The sequence below is a fragment of the Augochlora pura genome, chromosome 3 (assembly GCF_028453695.1).
Source record: "Augochlora pura isolate Apur16 chromosome 3, APUR_v2.2.1, whole genome shotgun sequence".
Lineage (NCBI taxonomy): Eukaryota > Metazoa > Arthropoda > Insecta > Hymenoptera > Halictidae > Augochlora > Augochlora pura.
This window is the reverse complement of record NC_135774.1, coordinates 15,556,986-15,578,375: the sequence shown is the minus strand read 5'-3', so window position 1 is coordinate 15,578,375 and position 21,390 is coordinate 15,556,986. Positions and strand designations below refer to the sequence as shown.

General features: G+C 49.7%; 1 protein-coding gene across 1 annotated transcript in view; it reads right to left on the bottom strand.

The window, feature by feature from the left end:
- Dtn (transmembrane protein 132C dtn) overlaps positions 1 to 21,390 on the bottom strand; it is a 99,679-nt gene that overhangs the window by 19,803 nt on the left and 58,486 nt on the right. The window contains exons 2-3 of the mRNA XM_078196764.1: positions 19,007 to 20,183; positions 3,583 to 3,726 (exon numbers count right to left, since the gene is read on the bottom strand). Coding sequence (XP_078052890.1) covers positions 3,583 to 3,726; positions 19,007 to 20,183 — 1,321 coding nt within the window. The remainder of the gene's footprint in view (positions 1 to 3,582; positions 3,727 to 19,006; positions 20,184 to 21,390) is intronic.

Genomic DNA, 21,390 nt, shown 5'->3' with positions numbered 1-21,390 from the left:
GAGAACGAGGAAAGCGCGTGGAGGAAGAAGGAAAAAGAGAGGCGGGTCCGAGCCGGCCGGGAGGCTAACGAGATGTTTTGGAGGAACGATTATCGGGAGCATAGGTCTCGACGCAGCCTATTTTTGCGATCGATGGTCCGAGAAACACCCTGGTAATCAGCGCCGCCGATTCAGCGCGATTCGCGGAAAAAGAGGCTAGGAGCGGCGAGACGAGAGACCGAGAAGAGGAAAGGGAGACGGAGCGCGAGATAGACAGATAGAGGAGAAATCGAACCGGAGCATCGCAGGGTTAGCCGCGATAACGGCTTCCACGATACAGTGGTACTCACCCGAGCCCGCTTCTGACTCTTTTCCGCGTGGGCCGAAACGAAACGTGCCCCGATAAAATCTTCTTTCGCGTCCCGTCGCCCGTACTACCCCCACCCCTGCCGCCCGGCTTTCCCGACGTTCGTTTACGGTGTCGTTTGCATACCACCCCTAACCTACCCCCGGAACACAGCCTCGGGCATGCCGCGCGCGGCTTTTCGAATCTCGAATCGCGGATTATGTCGCAGCTCGGTGGGATCGGTTCCCCGTACACCTCCGCGTGTACACGTACGTGCACGCACACGCGCGCGCGCGCGCGGGCACACAGAGAATCGATTCCTCCCGTTTCGCGAGGACAACCGAGCCCCGGACGCGACCCTCGGGAAAATTGTCTGATCCGATAAACTGTGACGTCGCACGTAAATGGGGAGACAAAACGACGAGAAGGAGCCCCGCGCGCCGCACCGCTCGAGGAACAACCGTAGAGAACGGTTCTCGGAACGGGGGAAAGAACGAGGGGGGAGGGGGGTGGGGCAAGAGAGTTAAATGAGACACGCGGCTACGGCTGCGCCCGGTGCGCGCAACCTCTGTTTTTCGAGAACAATTAACTGTTTGCAATTATTTCGAGCAACACTGGCTTGACCCAGAAAAACAGAGAGTAGAGAGAGAGAGAGAGAGAGAGAGAGAGAACGAGGGAGTAAGGTTCGAGGGAAAAGGTAACCGAGTTAAAAGGGAGTAAAAAGAGCGGCGTGTTTTGTCTCGCTATCAGGATCGTGCGGGCTTCGCCGAGATTAGAAAAGGGTTGGGGGGTGGGGAGGTGGTGCCGAGGACAGAGCCAATTCCGCGCGGCAACGACGTTAAGAAGGATCGCCGCGCAATTTTCCGGCTAAACCAATAGCGGCGTAATCATTGTCCGGGCGACGATCCATCAGCATCCGTTGGGAACGTGAGCACCACTGGTCGAGTCTCTCTATAAAAGCTCGCGGTACCAGCCGCGGCCACGAATTCGCAATCGACGTATCGAACGCGATACTCTAACTGACTTCGTCTCCGTGAACAGCGAGAACATGCGCGTCGGCGCGATTATAATAATTTCGTGTGCGGCGCTCTCGGTGATCTACACCGAGGCGCACCCGGTGATCGACTCCGCGCCGCAACCCATGATCTACCACGAGCCGGAACCGGCGTCCGACGGGAACTCTTTCCGGAACTTCGTGAACCATGTGGACAAGGAGAACGCGGCGAACGACGTCGACGACGAGACCGTGGTGTTCCCGACCGATCGCGTGAAAGGGCTGCCGGGTTCGGATCTGTTCGACGAGGAACCGCCCAAAGACGAGATGGTACTCGAGGTTATAAAAAACGCGAGAATAGAGGACCTCGACGAGTTCCTCGAGCAGGAACAAGAGCAGCTCAAGCGAATGGTGCGGTACTCTAAGAAGAGGAAGGACGACAGCAGCAGCAGCAGCAGCAGTAGCAGCAGCAGCAGTAGCAGCAGTTCTTCGAGCGAAAGCGACGACGACGACAAAAAGAAGAAGAGCAAGTGCCACAAGAACGGCAACGATAGCGAGGACGACGACAGCGACGACGACGACAAGTGCGGCAGGAAGAGGAATGGCAAGTGCAAGGATGACGACAGCGACGACAGCGACGACGACGACGACAAGTGCGGCAGGAAGAGGAATGGCAAGTGCAAGGATGACGACAGCGACGACAGCGACGATAGTGACGATGATAAATGCAAGAGGAAGCACAAGAAGAAGAAGAGCAGGTGTAAGAACAATGACGACAGCGACGACAGCGACGACGACGATAAGAAAGAGAACAGAGTCGATTGCGTGGCTCGCGGAGACAAGCCGGGCGAGTGTTCAGGTGTTAAATACCGCAGGAGGCGAGACACTCAGCCTGAAAACGACAGCTCGTCGTCTTCGGAGGAGAAGAAGAAGGAGGCGGATCCCAAGGAAAGGACAACGAGGTTAGCAGGGGATGAACCTGAAGGGAAATCGAGCAGCTCGTCGTCTTCGGAGGAAAAGAAGGAGGAGCAGAAGGAGGATCCTAAGGAGAGGGCTGCACGATCATTGGAAGATGCAAACAGTTCCTCGTCGGAAGAGAAGAGGAGGTGGCCGAAACAGAGATACCCAAGATTAGCAGGAGACGAACCGGAAGGGAAATCTAGCAGCTCGTCGTCTTCGGAGGAAAAGAAGGAGGAAAAAAAGGACGAAAAGAAGGAGGATCCTAAGAAGAGGGCTGTACGATCCTTGGAAGAAGCAGACGTTTCTTCGTCGGAGGAAAAGAAAGGACCCAAGGGAAGGATACCGAGACTAGCAGGTGACGAGACTGGCAAAGATTCGAGCAGCTCGTCGTCGGAAGAAAACAAGAAGAAGAAGGAGGACCCCAAAGAAAGGGCTCTACGATCCTTGGAAGATGCAAACAGTTCCTCTTCAGAGGAGAAGAAAAAGGACACCGTGCAGCGGATCCCAAGATCGCCGGCAGATCAGCCGCCCAACGAATCGATGAGCGTCCCATCCTGCGAGGAGCACAAGAAGGCCAAAATAGGACTCTAGACATCGTACGGGGCAACAACCATGAAGTAACTAAATTTTGAAAGAACACTCCAGTGCAAATGTGTTCTACGTATTCTACGTTATGTTCTTTCGGTTATTTCTCATTAAAAGTTAACAGTAAAACCGTCTAAAATCTAAGATCGTCTCACAAGTGTATTACCTCGTACAAAATTACAAGATCGACTTTATGTAAGTATCGCAGAATTTTTGTAACGCAACGTGCCTGAATAAAGAGATATATTCGACGATTTTTAATCGAAGCATCTTTACGAAATCGATAATCATGAAATCAGAAATGTGGAACCATTCGATGGTGGTAGGTTCAGCGAATTCGTTTTCGAAAGAACAGATTAGCTAAATTGTGACACGCGTTTTTCTAGCAACGGACAACGGTCTCGTATGCGGATCCTCGGACAATCGCAGCGTCGCGTGTCGGACACACCGATATCTTTCGTCAACAAGGCATTCCGGCGGGTGCTCTCGCAGCTGTTCCATTGCCGGGGCGCCCGCATGTACACGAGCAGCGACGTCACACGTCTGCCGGATTCTTTTTTCCCCGGGGATTGACGCAATAAAGCGGGATAGTACACGGATCTTCTGGCGCCTATCTTCGGCCCGTTCACGGCGCTCCCGGGCCTCCCGCGGAATATCCCTCTCGGCGGAACGAGCCCGCGCAATAAAAGTCCCCTCGGCAAAATTGTGACGTACTTACGCGTTTGGTACTCGAGGCACGCTGTCCTTTCGCCTCGCTACGAACAGGGCGATCGTGTTCTTCGTGTTTATGTCGATCTCCAGCGTCCAGTTCGGGCTGCTCGGCGAGGCACCCAGGACCTTCACGCCGGACTTCACCCTGGCCCTGCGGAACACCAGCAATTAGCTTAATAGAACGTTAAATGGACGTCGGGCGGACATTAAAGGGACGGTAAATGTGGACGGGGCCGAAATCGGGACACTTTTCCGACCGCTTCGGTCTCGCTCGACCAAAGGGTTAAAATGTATTTTAGTGCAGGGATTTCATCGTACCCTTTACGGCCAACAAAATTGCATCGACTGCATTATCGCTACACCGTGGATTCGTAGGCGAAATAAAAAGTTGCAAAGGATAGAAATCAAGTAGCATACCTTATTCTCTCTCTATTGATCTTAATAGCAAACTACCCTTTAAATGCATAAAATCCACAGTCTAATTGTCACTAACCTCAATACAGCAAGATACGAAATTTGGTTACAATCCTTTACCAATGATTAATCAACGTTCACAATCCTTTACCATATATTAATCTCGTTATTATTTTCATCATTCCTAACATTCCAAACGATAAATACATTTGCCTTCGCATTAGCTACATTCCGCGGTATCAACACCTACGGAGGCAATGGTCGCCGCGAAGGACCTTCGACGGTACTTCGCGAGGTGTTCGAAATCTTTTCCGCGGCAGCGTAACGTAACGGGGCAAATGACTTCATTCGCGACGGCGGCGAACGATAAGATCCGCGCAGACCGAGCGGGTAATTTTTCTGGCGTACGGTAAACCGGTAATTTCGCCCGGTAATTCCGCCGACTCGTCGAACGGGGCAGATCGCGGGAGTGCGCTCGGCGACCGCACGCGACGTCGCGATTAAATCCGGATAAAATATGAACGGCGAGAACGTGGAGAGAGAGAGAGGGAGAGAGAGAACGGGTCGAAACGTGGATGAGAACGATGAGTTTTCCCGGCGAGATAGGAGGCGATAATAACTTTAACGAGTCGGACACGGCACGGAGAAAGAGAGCGAGAGAGGAAGAGGGGAGATAGAGGAAAATGAAGCGGCAGAGGAGAAGAAGAAGAAGGAGAAGAAGGAGGAGGAAGAAAACTCTGGTAAAAAGACGGGAGATCGGGACGAGTTCAAGGGTGAGATAATTCCACGGCGTTTCCCTCTTTCCCGGCACCGCCGCCGCGATTCCGCTCGACAATTATCGGCTCGCGACGACCAACTGCGTCGACGATCAACCATCCCCGCTCCCGCGTCGATTCCGGAACCGTGAAAAATCCGCGGCGACGCGTCGATGGCGTTTTTACAATCGCGAGGCCGTTTCGGGACGCGCGAATTTCTGGCCCCGGACCGCGCGCGTTCCAGCAATCGCGCCTAATTAGATAGCCATTATGCGCCGCGCCGGTGAATTGAAGCGGCCTCGCAATTAGACCAATTATCCCCGCGGCGCTGCGTTCTCCGCGGCGCGCCGGGACCTCGGCGGCGCTCCACTCGACGACGAGCACTGGAACAACTTTTCCGGCACGCCGATTCTTTCGATTATCCCCGGCCAATCGCAAACGAACCGTCACCTTTTTCTCTGCTACGTACATATCGGATTTCCGTTCGATCACCGTCGGTCCCCCAGCGTCGCGTCGCCCGGGGGCGTGTGCACCCTTCGCGTGGGCGGCGCTCTTCCATCGGCGGTCCCGTCGCAATAACCGCGTACCACTGGCTCTCTATCTATCTATCTATCTATCTATCTATCTTTCGGCTGCGCGCTAATCTCTGCTCGATATACGCGACGGGTGACGAGCGGGTCCGACAGTTTTGTTTCGATGAATATTATATATTAATGCGCGCGCGCGTGAAATCGCCGCGCGACGAATAAATAGGTGAATGTTTTAGCGTGTTCCGCGATCAATTATTCAGCCGCGTTTAAAAATTGATTTCACACCGATGCAGCCTGCTCGAAAGAGTTGATCGCTGGATCAGCTCTCGCCGATTTATCATTTCGCTGCGCCGTTCATTTGCGACGCTTTTTCATCTTTGACCTTAGGTTCGAGACGCGCGAGTCACGATGGCGTGCGCCAAATTCTTCGATTTACTTTTATTGAAATCGAACGGACGCATTCGCGGGGAATTTGCGCCGATAAAATCGTTTCATTGGACAGGTATTGCGGGAGAAATCGCTGGCAACGCGAGCGAATTTTTATTTCTTATAGAACCCTTTGCTGTAGAAGAAGAAGTACAAACAAAGAGAAGAAAGGAAGAAGCGATATTAGAATAAAATGTAAGTAATATTAAATAATAATGATATTAATTAGAAATCAGTGGTATACGCAATTATGGCTAATAACAAAATAAATTAGCGACAAGAGGAGTTGACGAACGATAACAATAATAACCATTCTGTTTCGAAACGGGTAGCATTGGCGCTCAGCAGATTACGCGCTAATCGTCGCAGATTACGTCGCCGCGGTAGTGGTGCGTCGATGTAACTCGCGGCACGGAAGAATTTGTCAGGAATTTTGCGGGACGTTATCGGAGGTTGCCGATCGACGGAGGTGGATCGAGCCATGGGATCGGGGAGCCTCGTCGCCGGCGCGCGGAAAGCGGATCCCGGCGCGTCGTAGTCCGCGATTGCAAAACGGCGGATCGGAAATTGAATTTGGAGGAGAGGCGCCGGTGAAATACGGGCTTCGAGGGGCGGCCGTTCCCCCGGAGTCGAGCGCCGAGGAGGAGGCTCGAGACAAATCGTCGTTTTCCAAGCGGAGTTCATATCGCTTTTTTCCGTAAGCTTTCGCGCCTCGAAAACCGTGGGCCGCGAGCGAGCGCGCGCGCGCGCGTCGACGATCCACTCTAGCTCTGGAGCGCTCGTAATTACGCCGGAAAACTTGCCGCGTTTCCGCGCCGCGGCCGCCAGAGTTTTCGGTTATTTCTCCGATGGGTTTTGCCGAACGAATTTTGTAAATAAATGTCCCGTCGCGCGCTCTCGGCCGCCGTTGCTCTTTCGCGTCCGAAACCGGGACAGCCGGGGCGACACGGGCCGCGGGAAAAGCCGGTGATTTATGCAACGGTGGACAAATTCTTGGAAACTGGTAATTGGTACAGAGAACGCATTTTAGCCGGTTACATTTATCCGTCCCGACCGTCGCCGCCATTATTCGCGGCGGTACAATGACGTATTAATACCCGCCGCGCGTTTCGGGAACGGTCCCACAAAGGGCCTGGTCCGATTAAGATGCTGAAAACGCGTCCCCCGCAATATTTCAACCCTTGCTTGTCCGCGCAGCTGCTTTTCGGATAAAATAAATCGCGCCCTTGCCCCACCATTTCCCCCATCTTACGGCTGCAGAATGTTTAGAAAAGCTTATTGTAGACATCGAGCCGCGTATTATAGAATATTAATTATTTGTGCTCACCAAAAATAAAAACCCCTCGAAATGAAATCGAAATTAATTTACTGACGAGCTATCATCACCAACAGTGTGCTCAAATTTTCTCAAACATTTTGTTACACCACGTCGTGAGCCAAAAAATACAAAAACCGTACACGTCGAAATAAAATTGAAATAAATTTTCTAACAAGCTATTATCGCGAACAGAGTACCGAATTTTTCTCAAACATTTTGCTACACAGCATTGCAAACCGAAAAATCCAAAAACCGAACCCGTCGACATTTTTGCCGTCCAATTTGCCGACTATCCTCGCGGACAGGCGACAGGCGAGAAATTTTGCACAGCCGTGTTCTCCTTCCATCGCGCGGCACAATAGTGATTGTAATACCTCCGCGGGCAATTTCGAGCATCTTAATCGTCCAGGCCCATCCCCGCGGAACGGCCGGAGAGAGCGCCCCGGGAACTCGGGGCGCTCAGCTCGCCGGATGCATTTTTCACGGGAAACGCGAGCGGACCGTCGAAGAAAAGAGGATACACGGACGCTTTAAAATGCGAGCAGCGTGTAACCGGGTCCCGTGACGCGAGTTACCGACACACGGCCGGCTTCCACCATCCGCACGGCTCCCCCGAATCGCTTTGGCCCGCGCCGAACTGTCTACCTTTGAAGGCAACATTGATTGACACTCGATCGAGCGGGGTTATACGTAGCATCCCTTTCAAGGGTTCCAATTTCAGACGCGATCGATCCGCGAGGTAACGCGACCGTTTCGCCGACTAATTCACGCGCGCTCGACCCGCTTTGAATTAATCGGAAGAAACAGGCTGATTCGAGATGGATTCCAGGGTCTCGGGTCTGAGTAGACACGGCACTGTCGCGCGCACGGTATCTTTCGCGGTGCTCGCGTGCGCCGCAGATACGCGGGGATCATTCATCCGGCGAGGTCGTCGCGAGACGCAGTTCGCCGCGCAAGATAGCAATTTCAGCACGGTTTTCGAGACGACGGGAGAGGCACTTCCGGCTCGCAATATCGGGACCGCTTGATAATGAGGAAATCTACGTGGCGGATCGGAGACTGCCGCGCAATTAAAGCGGCCCCCGAAACCTCGGATTAACGCGGCGAGAAAGAGAGAGAGAGAGAGAGAGGGCGGGAGTGGAAAAAAACGCGAACTGCGAAACGCCGGTAATGCGTTTTAATTAGAGGAGGCGCGAGTCGCGCGGATCGGCCGCGAGAAACGCCTAATCCCGAGGCCGGTGGAACGGGGCTGAATTAATCCTGGTCGTTAATTATGACGGGCGTCAAAGGGCGAGCCCGAGGTTTTTCCCGTCGCCGGGCGAGACGCCGCGGTGAAAAAGAAACGTTCCTTGGCACGCGAGCACCGGCGCCGGGAAACTTCGTTTCGCCGGGGCGCGCGAGACGCGCTCCACATTTCCAGGCAGCTGGATCAAAACGAAGTTTCGAATGGGTCGGCGGAACGGGCTCGGGGCAAACGCCGATCAGTAGCTTCGTCACGGAAGGGAAAATGCTGCTCGTGCGCTCGGCACTCGAAAGGACGTTCGCCCGGTACGGCAGCGGCGGCGGCGGCGGCGTCGCGACGCCGACTCGAATCGAATCGAGTCGAATACGGTGCTCTCTCGGCCCGAGTCTTTGCTCTCGAGAATTCACGCTCTAGTTACGTGACCGGGTCACGGGGTCAGCGCCGGATGGAAGGCTACGCCGGCAAGCGTTGGATCACGCCGCCGACTATCCGACGCCACGCTGGATAGATATCTATGGGTCTGTGTGCGCGCTCTTTGCCCATCCAAGAGCCGCGCGTCACGGCGGCCAGCTACCAATCGCGATGCCAGCCCGCATCGCGACAAAGTATTTCACGGTTTGCGAGGAGACCGGAAACTGGATCCGAAGGCCGGAATGGCCCTGCCGGTGGTTCCAGGCAGGCTTTCCGGTCGAATCGCCGTCTTTCGGATCTGGTACCAGCGACGCTGGATGTCGGCGACGTAATCGTTGTCGTTCGAGCTCGCCCAGAAACGCGCCGACAAACGACGCACGGACTGCGAGTGTTGGTTTCGAGTGTGTGCGAGGCAGAACGAATTTGATGAGCAGAGTACTTCGTCTAATGCGTCGTTAGACAGTTTATGGAGTGTATAACTTGATAGGAGTGGCGTATACATATAGTTGACGTTGCATTGTGCGTTATGATGTGTCTGGGCGAAAGAGAAAGGGAGAGAAACTTGGAGAGAGAAGTACTTTGAGAGCAGAGAGATAGAAAGAGCAGTATTAACCTTTTAGGTACGGCAGGATTTTGCGCAAATAAAGTTTTTCGTAACTAAATTACGATTTTCTCTTAATATATATTTTTTCCGGATATCTATATATAGTACTAATAACATATATTCTTTTCTTGATATATTGTACATACACACTTTCACTTTAATTGTTTGCTTTAATAAATAATAAAACAATTGAGTAAAGCACGAGCCATTCGCGAAAGCCACTATAGTGGCGCGTAGCATCTAAAAGGTTAAAAGGGAGTGCGTATGTCGTAAGCGAGCTGTTGTGACAGTAAACGAGACAAAAATGAAATAGGACAGAGCATTTAAGTAATTAGAATTTACGTGTTAGTTAATATTTCCAAGTTACATCCTCCAAGTATTTGTCTGACACAATTATTTATAACTCGTCCCATCGTGCTCGTAAAGATACCTTAACCCTTTGCAGTCGGGGCCATTTTAAGTGAAAATCAAAGATATATGTTTAGGCTTGTAATGTTGCCATTTTATATAACTTGGAGCATTTTATATATTATGGAATTGCATTTTGTGACAAACAGTTAACAACTCTTGACAATTTTCTAAACATAAATGAACATGATAAAAATTATTTTGAAACGTGCATTGTTCATTTTTAGCGGCGCCGTTGAATTGCCACTCGACCGCAAAGGGTTAGCACTAAACCAACGGAACTGTAAAATTAAATATCATTTATTGCTTGACAAGAGTAAAAAGATCCAATTCATTCAAATTACGTGCAGTTTTTATATTATAATAATTGTTTTAGTTATATAACTTATGCAATCATTTTCCATAAAAATTTCTTAATTGTTCTTAATTTTGATTGTGGTAGGTCTAACCCCTTGCACTATAATAACGAGTCAGACTCGTGATTTCATGAAAGATCTACTAAACACGCGAATATTATTAATTCATTTTAAATGAAAATCAAATTTATTCTCCTTTAATCAGAGTCTGAAAACGAAAGTACACAATGACGATAAAAAAGAAATAAGAATAGTCTAGTCTTATTAAGGAAAATATCAACGACGAATAACTGTTAATCGATGCAACTCGACAGGAGTCGTATTTCAAGGGGTTAAGGTAGAAAGATACCCTACCGTCACGTCGCCCGAAATCATCGAAAGTCATACGACATCCGAGAAGTACGAGCCCTGCCGGTTTCTATCATTTCAAACCTGTTGGAAACAGATCGGTGCCGCGTCGCCCGACTATATCCGAATCACCGAACGCATCAGGAATTCTATCCGGCGTTTCTCGTATCGCTCGAAGAATATAGTCAAGAATATAGCCGAGCGTTCGCGTCATTCTACGTATACGGCATTCATAAAATATATCGTCATAAGAAGACGAAGACGAAGAAGAAGAAAAAGAAGAAGAAGCGAGTCGGCCACCGTCGACGACATCTCGGAAACGTATTTCAATGGTAATGAAATCTGTTAGAGACAGATCGGTACCGCGCGCGCGTCACGTGACTGTATCTGAATCAATGCACGGATCAGAGCATGCATCCGACGTTTCCCCTATTGCTTTCGTGAATATAGTCGAGCTGTTTCGCGCCGCGCCGCAACCGCGTTGATAAAGCGTATCGTCATAAACAAGTCGACTCGCCGTCGACTCGGAAACATATTTAACCCTTTCGGTACGAGTGCCGGATACATCCGGCGTCCACGCGACGACCGATATCGACGAGTGCCGGATACATCCGGCGTTCTTGCGATGACCGGTACAAATAACAGAATTTTGTATCGCTTGACATTAACCCTTTGGCTACGGCAGACTTTGGCATAGCCGTAGTTTTCCGAATATTGTTTTTGAATATTAAAATATTCAATATAGTGAATTCTATTACATTAAACCGATATTACTTGAGGCGAACAATGATTTTAAGCTTTAATTACAATATATAACATAAATATTACACGATATATAATTAATCAAATTTAATAATAACCGGAGGCGAGATTTGATCTTGACGCCTATTGGCGCCTACAGTACCGGGAAGCCACGTGTTTCGGACGCCAATAGGCGCCAACAGTAGTCAAAGGGTTAAAGCTGGAAGCAACATTTTTTGTATAAAAAAAAAACACTGTTTTATTAAGCACAGTTTTTGTTTAACGCTTAGGACAATCTTTATATACGAGAGGACTGACCTAATTATATAAGATAATTATTAATATAAAATTAAAATTGATTATAAAATTAAATTAATATAAATTAGATAAGCTAATTTTCGGCGCGGCGCCTCCTGTCGTGCGACAAGACACACAACGAGAGTGCCACGGCGGGCAGAGTGCGCGCACCGAAAGGGTTAAATGGTAAGGGGTAATCGTAAACAAATGCGGAGCGTGGGGCCGCGTACGAGGCACTGTTGCATCGTCGTCAGCCGACCGAGCCGATATCGGTCGCGCGACATCCATCCAGGCCAGGCAGCGCGGCCAGACCGCGACAGAGCAATCTCCGTGCTATTCTCGGTTTTTTGCGTTCGCCGGAACGAACCGCGCTGACTTTCCTGGAACTTGTAAAATAACGCTTCCGATTCGAGCCACGTATTATTATCTCTTTCCGCGACGGGGCGAGGGGGGAAAGGGACGACGCGAATCGCGCGGGGCGTCCCATTCAATTCGAGCCGCGCGCCGCGCGCCGCTCGCGAAAGTTTCGCGCGAGTTCGCGGGCGAATTTTCCGACGGCGGGATAAGCCGCGGGACGTTATCATAAGACGAGAAGTCGCGGGAGGGTGGGGCGGTGGGTAACTCGATCGGCAGCCTCTCGTCGAGGTGCATCGTCGGGGCTGCTGCCTGGCTGCCTGCGTCGGCTTCTCGTTGCACCGCGCGGATTCTCGTATTTTCCGCGGAGCTTGAAAAAGGGCGAGCGAGGAGCCGCGCGGGGGGGGGGGGGGGGGGGGGGGGGGGGGGGGGGGGGGGGGGGGGGCGGGGGGCGGCGGCGGAGGGACAGGTTATCGGGCATCATAGGACGAGAATCGATATTCGCAGCGGGCGCACGAAAATCGGTCGCATGAATTATCGAGAGACCGTTTCCCGGGACGCAAATAGACGCGGAGCGGCGTGGAGGCGGAGAGGAGCGGAGAGGTGCAGCGGAGTGGAGCGACTCGCCGGGTGGCAAAGGGACCGATTAACTCGATCGGCGATGCAAAACAAGCGGCGGATTCGATTTGCGCGTGGACGTCGCGCAGCGGGGGATAAACGGCGAATATATATGGGGAAAAAAATCCTACTCAGCGCCGGTTATGCTAACTTGTGCGCGAACGATGCGAACGGGAGTCCTCCGAATTTGATTATTAAACGTTTCGTCGTTCATGTGCATGGCGCCCGACGAATGGTCACACGGTTATGCGACTGCAACGTAATTTTCAACGTGCGTACGAGTTTTAAGAAATTTGGATGCATTTTTTAATGCTTAACTGCAATCAATTGCAGTATGGTTCCTTTTATGCTGTGTTAATTGGCATTTATTTATTCTTAACCCTTTGCGGTCGGAGCCATTTTAACTTGAGATCCAAAATATTTTTCCAAACTTATGGCGTTTCCATTTTAAGTGACCTGGAGCGGTTTGCACATTATAAAATTGATATTTGCGACTCTTGCGATAGTTAACGGGCTCTTAACAATTTTTTGTAAACTTGATAAAAATGAGCTTGAAACGCGGCATGATAATTTTCAGCGGCGCCTTAGAGTCAGGTTAATAATTTTTTTTAATGGGACTAGACAATTTCTATTTCTTGTATGGTCTTTATTTTATGTCGTACTTTGTCGTACTATATCGTGTCATACTTTGATAACAGAAGAATTAAATTTGGTTTCGACTTGATATAAATAAGTTATATTCATATTTAGTAGATCATGCATGACATCTTTATTATGAGTGTCACTCGTTATTGTAGTGCAAGGGGTTAAAGTAATTACTTAGCCGTTCTCCAGCATCCACGATAAATTAAATAATAAGTAAATTAAATTAAATAGAATAATCCCTAATAAATTAAAATAGATCGCATTGGGTAATTCCAAAAATAGTTTACTACCATTTACACGCCCCGTATATAAATACAGAAGACAAATTGTCGGCAATAAAAATTTTCCTTTCAATCTTTACCAGCGAAAATCTGTTATAATTAGCGAAACAATGTCTTTAACATCCGCGAAATATATCGATCGCCATCCTCGATTATGGCGAAGTTACATTCTAGTTTCTAAGGTGTCTTAAAGGAGCGTTTTCCATGGCCACGGTATTTCCCGACAGACGGTGTTTTCCACCTAGATTAGCCGTTTGTTCCGCTGCGCGTCGACCGGATAAGTCTTCCGCTCCGGCCTCGTTTTCCCGCGTCGCGCGCGTATCCACGCAGCCCCGGAAGCACGCGGCGCGGCTCGGCTCCGCTCGGCGTTACGATCGATAACGGGGCGAGGGCGCGCGCGATCAAACGAGGAGCTCTCGCGACTCCGCTCGTCTTTTTCTCCAAATCGAATTACACCTGGCCGAGGCCGATTATCCGGAGCAAACGAACCCCGGCCCGCGGGATAATTAAGTTAAACCCGGTTAGCAGCGAATTAGGGTTACGGAAGGTTGCGGGGATATTCACCGGCCGAGCGAAAAGGCCATTCCGGCGAGGGGGGAACGGTGAAAAAAAGAAAAAGCGAGCAGGCCGCGCGCGGCGCCCGCTGTACCGCATCGGGGAGAGACAAGAATTGGCCGGCTTTTCAAAAGAGCCATAAGCACAAAGGAGGGCGGCGACGGCGGCGCGGCAGCCCTTTCTGCGGCGACTGCGGGGCGAACACGCGCTCCAAATCCCGATGGAATTACATCGAAAATATTGTTCATCGATCGCGGCCCCCCTGGGAGGATTCCGCGCCGCTCGGCGGCCGGCGTTTTCAAGGCGTTCGTTCTCCTCTCGGCTCGCGCGATTAGCCCGCGCCGCGGCGGGAAAATTAGCCGGGCGCGCGTCGGCCAATCGCAAGTTTCGAGATCGAGTTATTTCCGATCGACGACATTTACATACAAATCGGCGACGTGCAAAGCGGCCCGGTATCGAGGCGGGTTCCGGATCGCGTTGACGAACGACCGGCGTCGAGCGGCCGACCACAATTTATTCAATGACTGCCACACCGCCGCTACGGATCGATCCCGAAACGAAACGAAACGGCGCGGCGCGGCGCGGACGTCCCAGCCGATTGCGTAACCGGTCCGCGAGCGACGAACGCTCGCTCGATTAAGCTTCAACCTGTCACCGATAATTCGCCGGGTAATTATGATCGAAACGCACCGAGAAAGATGGACCTGTGCGCGAGGGCAGAGCGGCTACGCGAAATGCGCGCGCGTTTCCAACAACCTCCCTCCCCCCCTCTGTTTGTCTCTGCCTGTGGTACGTCGATGCACACGCATCGCTCTGCGGTGTTCCCCCCCGCATCCATTCATCCCCCGAGCTATTCATTTTTCTTGCGTTCCCGTCTCTTGCCTCCGCGGCGCATTTAGCTGATCGAGCATCGATAAAAACGTCTAGCTGCCGCGAACGGGAGAATCTCCGCGACAGAGCCAATCGGAAAACTGGATTAGCCTGATTAAAACGTGGTCTCGGAAGGGGAGCGACCCACGGGACCTTTTTTCTCTCCGATTACAACCGCGTCTTTACGGCGCGGCGTAATAACGCCGCAATTACGTTTGGCGAGCGTCTGCCGCGGCGTCGCTTTATGCGCTATCGCTTATTTTCCAAGATAAATGTCATTTACAGCGAGCCCGCGGTCCCCGCGGACCGCCAGCCGGGGACTGGATAATCCGCGTGCACGGGCGCAGCTTGCGGATGATTAAATTAGATCGGATATTATTATTATTATTACTATTATTATTATTATTATTATTACTGCGATACACGGCGGAAAAAATGTGGCGCGCGGTTTCCCAGGGGCGTGCTGCGTCCTCTCGTAAATGGAATTCGAAAAATCGACTTTCTACCTCGGGTCACTTAACACGCTACGTGCGAGGGAGGTGTGCTGATACCTTTTTATAAAATTCAATTCTTCTTTTTAACCACGTTACGTACCCGTTATAAAAATCTTATTGTCAATTTTGCAGATGTTAAATATTCTGTAAAAAACGGATTTTTCCGAAATTCACTGGTTTTTTATTGTTAAATATGAGTAAAGCTTGATCTGTGATTCGTGAAGCGAGAGTTTTGCGTTGGTTAATTTTTAATTAAGAACCGCGTGTTTCACGATCGATATTTAATTGTTCATTTTTATACTGTCTCATGTTTCATGCCACGCGCAATGAAAATTACTAGACGCGAACAGGGGATGACTTTCCGTAAATAAAAGGTCGCGAGTTTTCAGGCGCCTCTTGCGAAATTAATGGAAACATATTTCGGACGATAGTGACCCAGTATCCGGCTAACAATAAATAACTGCATTAACGAAAATCCGCTTAAATGTGTTTGTTCGGTTGATACGATTGTTCGACCGCAACATCGATCCGTCTTTGTTCGCTCTAGAGAAGCACTTCGGTCGAGCATCGATTTTAGAATTAAATTCCGAACGGATTAGATTTAGAATTTGTTTAGAAGTTAGGTTATGTCAGGTTCTTTTTGGTTCTTTTTTGGTACGTCTACCGGCCGGGATGTTTATTAAAATTCCTCGGCGACACGCGACCGGTGTAAATGAAACGCGGATCGCCCAAGTCGGGTGTCGAAGCGACGCCGTAGAAAAATAACCGGACGCGTTTCGGCCAAGAAAGGCTGCGCGAGCAAAAATTCCTTTATCTCGGCCGGCCGAGTCGACCCGGTAAACTCGCCTCGGTAATCGAATTTCTAAGCGAGCCGGAGAACCCGCTCCGCGCCGCTTCTGATTCCTCGTTAAGGGGACAGGCTAACTAGCCCGCTTTGTGCGCCCTTTTTTTCCACGGAGCCAACGGAGCCGAGACGTGCTCCGCGGCGCTCCAATTTTTACACGTTGATCGCGAGCACGGTGTGCTTCGGCTCCGGTGATCCGCGTGCACCCCACGCCCGCCGCTGGACGCCGCACGGTGTCGCAAAATGGCGTAACCGTAGCCGTACGCTAACGTCGAGCTCCAACAATTTTCTCGTCGTTAAACCTTTGCACTCGAGCGATGACCTTAAGTCGCCGCTGAGATTGTTCTCTGGTATTTCAAGATAATTTCTATGTTACGAAAATTTTAAGTTAAATAATTTTAAGTTAAATAATTTTAAGTTAAATAATTTTAAGTTAAATAATTTTAAGTTAAATAATTATTATTTAAAAAATTGTGTACTTCATTTTATAGGAATAAAATGGCGATACTGTGAATTAGGAAAATAATTGCGCTTGAAAAACTACCCCTATTTCAAGCATCTAGACGCCACTGAAATTATTCTATCACATTTCAAGATAATATCTACATTATAAAAATTTTAATTGAAATAATTATTATTTAAAAAATTGTGTACTTCATTTTATAGAAATAAAATGGCGATACTGTGAGTTAGGAAAATAATTGCGCTTGAAAAACTACCCCTATTTCAAGCATCTAGACACCACTGAAATTATTCTATCACATTTCAAGATAATATCTACATTATAAAAATTTTAATTGAAACAATTATTATTTCAAAAATTGTGTGCTCAATTTCATAACAGTAAAATGGAGATATTATGGCTTAGAAGAATTATTGTAAATTTGCAGTTCAAACAGCCTCGAGTGCGAAAAGAATGGCAAGAAACAGCGCTTAAAAAGCTACCCCAGTTTCAACCATTTAAAATCACAGCTTTGAAATATTTTCCTTTTGATCCTATTATTTTCATATCGAGGTACAGTGCTTGAAAATGCGAAGAGAATAGCGAAATATCCACGAAGAAGAGATTTTCATTAAACCACCTTCGAAAATAAAACACTGAAATTCCAACAGTTCCCTTAATTTCACTTGATTATTTCTGCGGCCAATTAGACCGAGCAGCGTCTCCCGCCCGACGAAAGGAGATGTCTTTAATTGTGAAAATTATGCTTCTATGAAAGAGGAGAATTTTTGTAAGAGCACCTCTCTCTCTCTCTCTCTCCTCTGTCGCTGTTAATTATATCCGACGTTCGAAACTGGGATACGTTGCTTTCTCTCGACTATTTTAAACGAAACCGATATTTCGACAAACTCACGGACCCACTTACCGTTCAACAGCCAATTACTGCGCCCTTATTTTCTTTTCACTCGTAACGAACTTTATATTTGCCTGATAAAGCATGCTAAATCTTTCGATTAAAATTAAAGAACTGAAAACACCGCAGGAATTATTTTCGAATTCTTCGACACGCGAACATACTTAAAGACGATTTACAGAACAACCTTAAACAAAAAGAATTTCGTAAAAGAATTTCACTTTTCAATTAAGTGCAACAAAACGATTACGATCGTCGCTGATAATTAAGGTGGTCGACGCGACGCTAAACCTTTAAACAAATAGAAAGGAAAAACCCGTGGAAGCATCGAAACAACGAAGTTGCTTTCAGCAGCGAAAACTCGCGGAGTCCGCAACCGGGAGGGGGGGACGGGAGACAGTTATTGGCTCCTCCACCCTATTATCGGCTCGATCTCGCGACGAGCAGCGCCGAGGAGCTAGAAAAACGCGCGAGACGATCGCGATGGTCTCTCGACGTCGCCCAGAGGTTTTCGAGACGGGCGCCGGATGATCGATAACGATCATCGACGTGTTCCACCGGAGACGCGACCCGGCGGCGGAACGGCGTCGTCGTCGTCGTTTCTCGCGACGACGATCGTCGCGAGAGTTTGCTAACAAACGGCGGCTACAAGTTCGCCCCTCCCCCACCCCGCGCGTGCTCGACAATTCATCCAATTAGGAAATTTTTGTCCCGCGCGCTCACCGACCCGCTTTTTGTCCGCGGGAAAAGGAGCTCGCCGTCCCTCGGCGAAGAGAGGGTGCATTAAAGCGGCTTTCGAGGGTGGCGACCGTAGCGAAAAAAAAAAGGCAACGCGAGAGCAAGGCCGGCAAAGTGAATTCCAACTCGACGGTCTTTGCTGCATTCCCGTCGCGTGTTTTCCGGCCGTTGCGTGTATCAACCGGGGGAACAAGGGGGGAGGTGGGAGAGGGGCGGAACGGTGAACGCGAGCTACAAAGCGGGTTGTCTTCCATCCGAGCCGCTTTGCTTTTTAGCCCGCGGCGAGCGGTGCCTCGTTTTCTTAAATTACGTTCCCGGTGACGCGCGAATAGCATCGCCGCGGTGACTGCGCGTTGCGTAACGTTCCCTTGCGAAGCGGTCCCGGGACCGACGAGAGTCAGGATTTGGTCGAAGCTTACTGGGAATTTGTTATCCGGAGCCAATATCGACGCGCAGCAGTCTAAACCATAATTATAATGATAGTGACTATTTTAAATCAGATCAGAATGTTACGCGGATATGAAGACGATTCGGTATTCAAAACGGCGATTTAGATAGACGACATACAATAACTTAAATCGTAATAATAATGTTAATGAAAAAAATAACTATGTAGAAACATCAGAGAAAATTGACTTTTGGCTAAGAACCACTGTGCATTGTCCTCGAAGAAGAGGAAGAAGAAGAAGCTCCCTAGGGAGAAGTCAGCAGACCCGAGACGATTCGGAAGACCGAGTGGATGACGGTAAATCGACCGCAGAGGAATCGAAGTCGGGCCACGGCGGACCCGATGATGGTATATATATATTGAGCAAACAGAACTCACCTAAGGTACACAGTGACGACGAACTGGGTTCTGCCGTCCCGGGAGTCCGCGGGTTTGGACGGGTGCAGGAATACCGGTACGTGTAGCCTGGACCTCGGGTAGAGCGGTCCGTGAGGGACCAGCAGAGTCAACGAGTCGTCGGCCTTGAGCTCCTTGTAATCCGCGCGGTTGGGGGCGAGCGGTATTTGTCCGAGAGGCGTGACGGGCTGGATCTGGACCCTGGGTCGGCAGAATCCTTGGCCGTTGTCCGGGGCGCCGGCATCCTCCGTCCGCGGCTCCAGCACGGAGTAGGCGACCTGCACGAGCCTCGGCAGGCTCTTGGCGACCTTGACCCGGCCGGAAGCGTCCGGAGGTGGTAACGGTGCCCACCAATCGGCTGGTATGGTGATCTGCGCCAGGCAGACCCCGTTCTCTCCGTCGGGGCTGCAGGCGGCCGTCAGGGCGGACGTCGCGGAAGGAGCGGTCGTATAGGCGGAGGACGAGGAGGACGAGGAGGACGACGACGGCGAGGCGGAGGAAGAGGAAGAGGAGGAAGAGGAGGAGGATGAAGAGGAGGAGGAGGAGTAAGTTCTACCGTTGTTCCTGCTGGCGGTGCTCCGGGCCGGAGTGGCCAGAGTGGCGTGCAGCACCACGCAGACCTTCTGATGCCGGGCGAGGAGCAACTGGCGCCTTCCGCCTGCCTCGCTTCCGGCATGGAAGAGCACTCGCAGCACCGGCGAGTCCCGCGGCACGCTGTTTCCAACCAGATGAGCCGACATGTCCAGGTGACGGGTGCCCAGCTCCTGCGCGTCCAGAATCGTCGCCGCCGTCAGATTTCGCCTCGTTTCCGGGCCCGGGAGCGTGTCCAACGGGTCCGGGACTATGTACCGTGCCGGCACCGTCTGCTTCGTGCTAAACGGACCGTACGTCGCCCGCACGGAGACCGGCTCGCTCGTTTGGAACACGGCGAACTTGTCGATCGACAGGACAGAGCCGGGCGGCGGCGACGACACGCCGTTCCCGCTCGTCGACGTCCCCGTCGACGAGCCTCCGCCACCACCCCCGCCGCCATTGTTCGACGACGGCGAGATCGCCGGGATTGACTCCCCCTGCGAGGGGTAGAACTGCTTCGGCGTGTGCTTCAGGAAGAACCCGCCGTCCTTGTTCTCGAAGTGAACTTCCACCGAGGCCGCCACGTCTGAAAGCATACGATTTTGTCCCTGTTAGAAAGGTGTCAGTACATGTCAACGTTGCAAAGAATATGATATAGACAGATGTCATAAGGTGTGATACGGTTGTTTAGATCGACGAGAGATATTAGTCCATTGCGAGTTCGCAATTAATGCTACCTCTGACTTGAGGTACAAGAGTGTCAAGTTGACTGACAAGATTCAAGTCGATGATTTTGAGTGAAATAATTATTTCACGTAGATTACTTCAAAAGCAATTTGGGATCTAAAAATTGTATAACCAGAGCATTTAGAACAGCACATAAACTTAATACAAAAATCGTCTGCTTTGGCAATTCATTGAGCCAATTTACAAATGCAGCAACTCTAGACTTTAAAACACACGCTGCAATTACTTCATGACACACTCTTATATTGTAATTTTTAATTTATATTATTTAAATGTATTCGGGACTATGTATAGACCTCTATGTAACACAAGAGGGTCTTACTAGCCCGTTAATAAAGAATAATAATAATAATAATAATTTATCTTCAAATTATCTCTATTGATAATAATATATGATAAATTATTCGATTTATTTATCGATAATAATATATGATAAATTATTATATTTATTCATCGATAATAGCATATGATAAATTATTCGATTTATTTATTGATAAATAACATATGATAAATTATTCTATTAATTTATCGATAATAATATATGATAAATTATTCGATAAATCAATTTAACTTCAGATCACCACGACGATCTTAAATTTATCACTATCGTCGCGATAAATAAATTCGACGGACACCACCGCCAGTGTTAGTAATTAATTCGTCGTCTCCGCTCCAAGTTATTAACCCAGAGGAATAAATAAAAACGTCCATTTCTGTCTACTACATTATACATTCTAATCAGTACACTACAATCATAAGTTGGCTCGGGAAAAGAAGAGAATCATACGACTGATATCAGTTTTCCGGGTCCCCGAGCTCGCGCAGCGCGTCGCTCGAACGCGACCGCAGCGATGGATTTCTCGTCGCAACCACGGCGATGAATGTTAAAGAGTACACGTATCGTCGAATGAAATTTCGCCGAGCACGGCCGGCAGGCGGGGATTGTCTCGCGGGGGTTCGCGGATTTTAATTATCCGGGGTTTCGGGCCAGGGAGGAATTAGCCACGCGGGACACACGTGTTTTCTTTAATGCGGTTAACAAATCC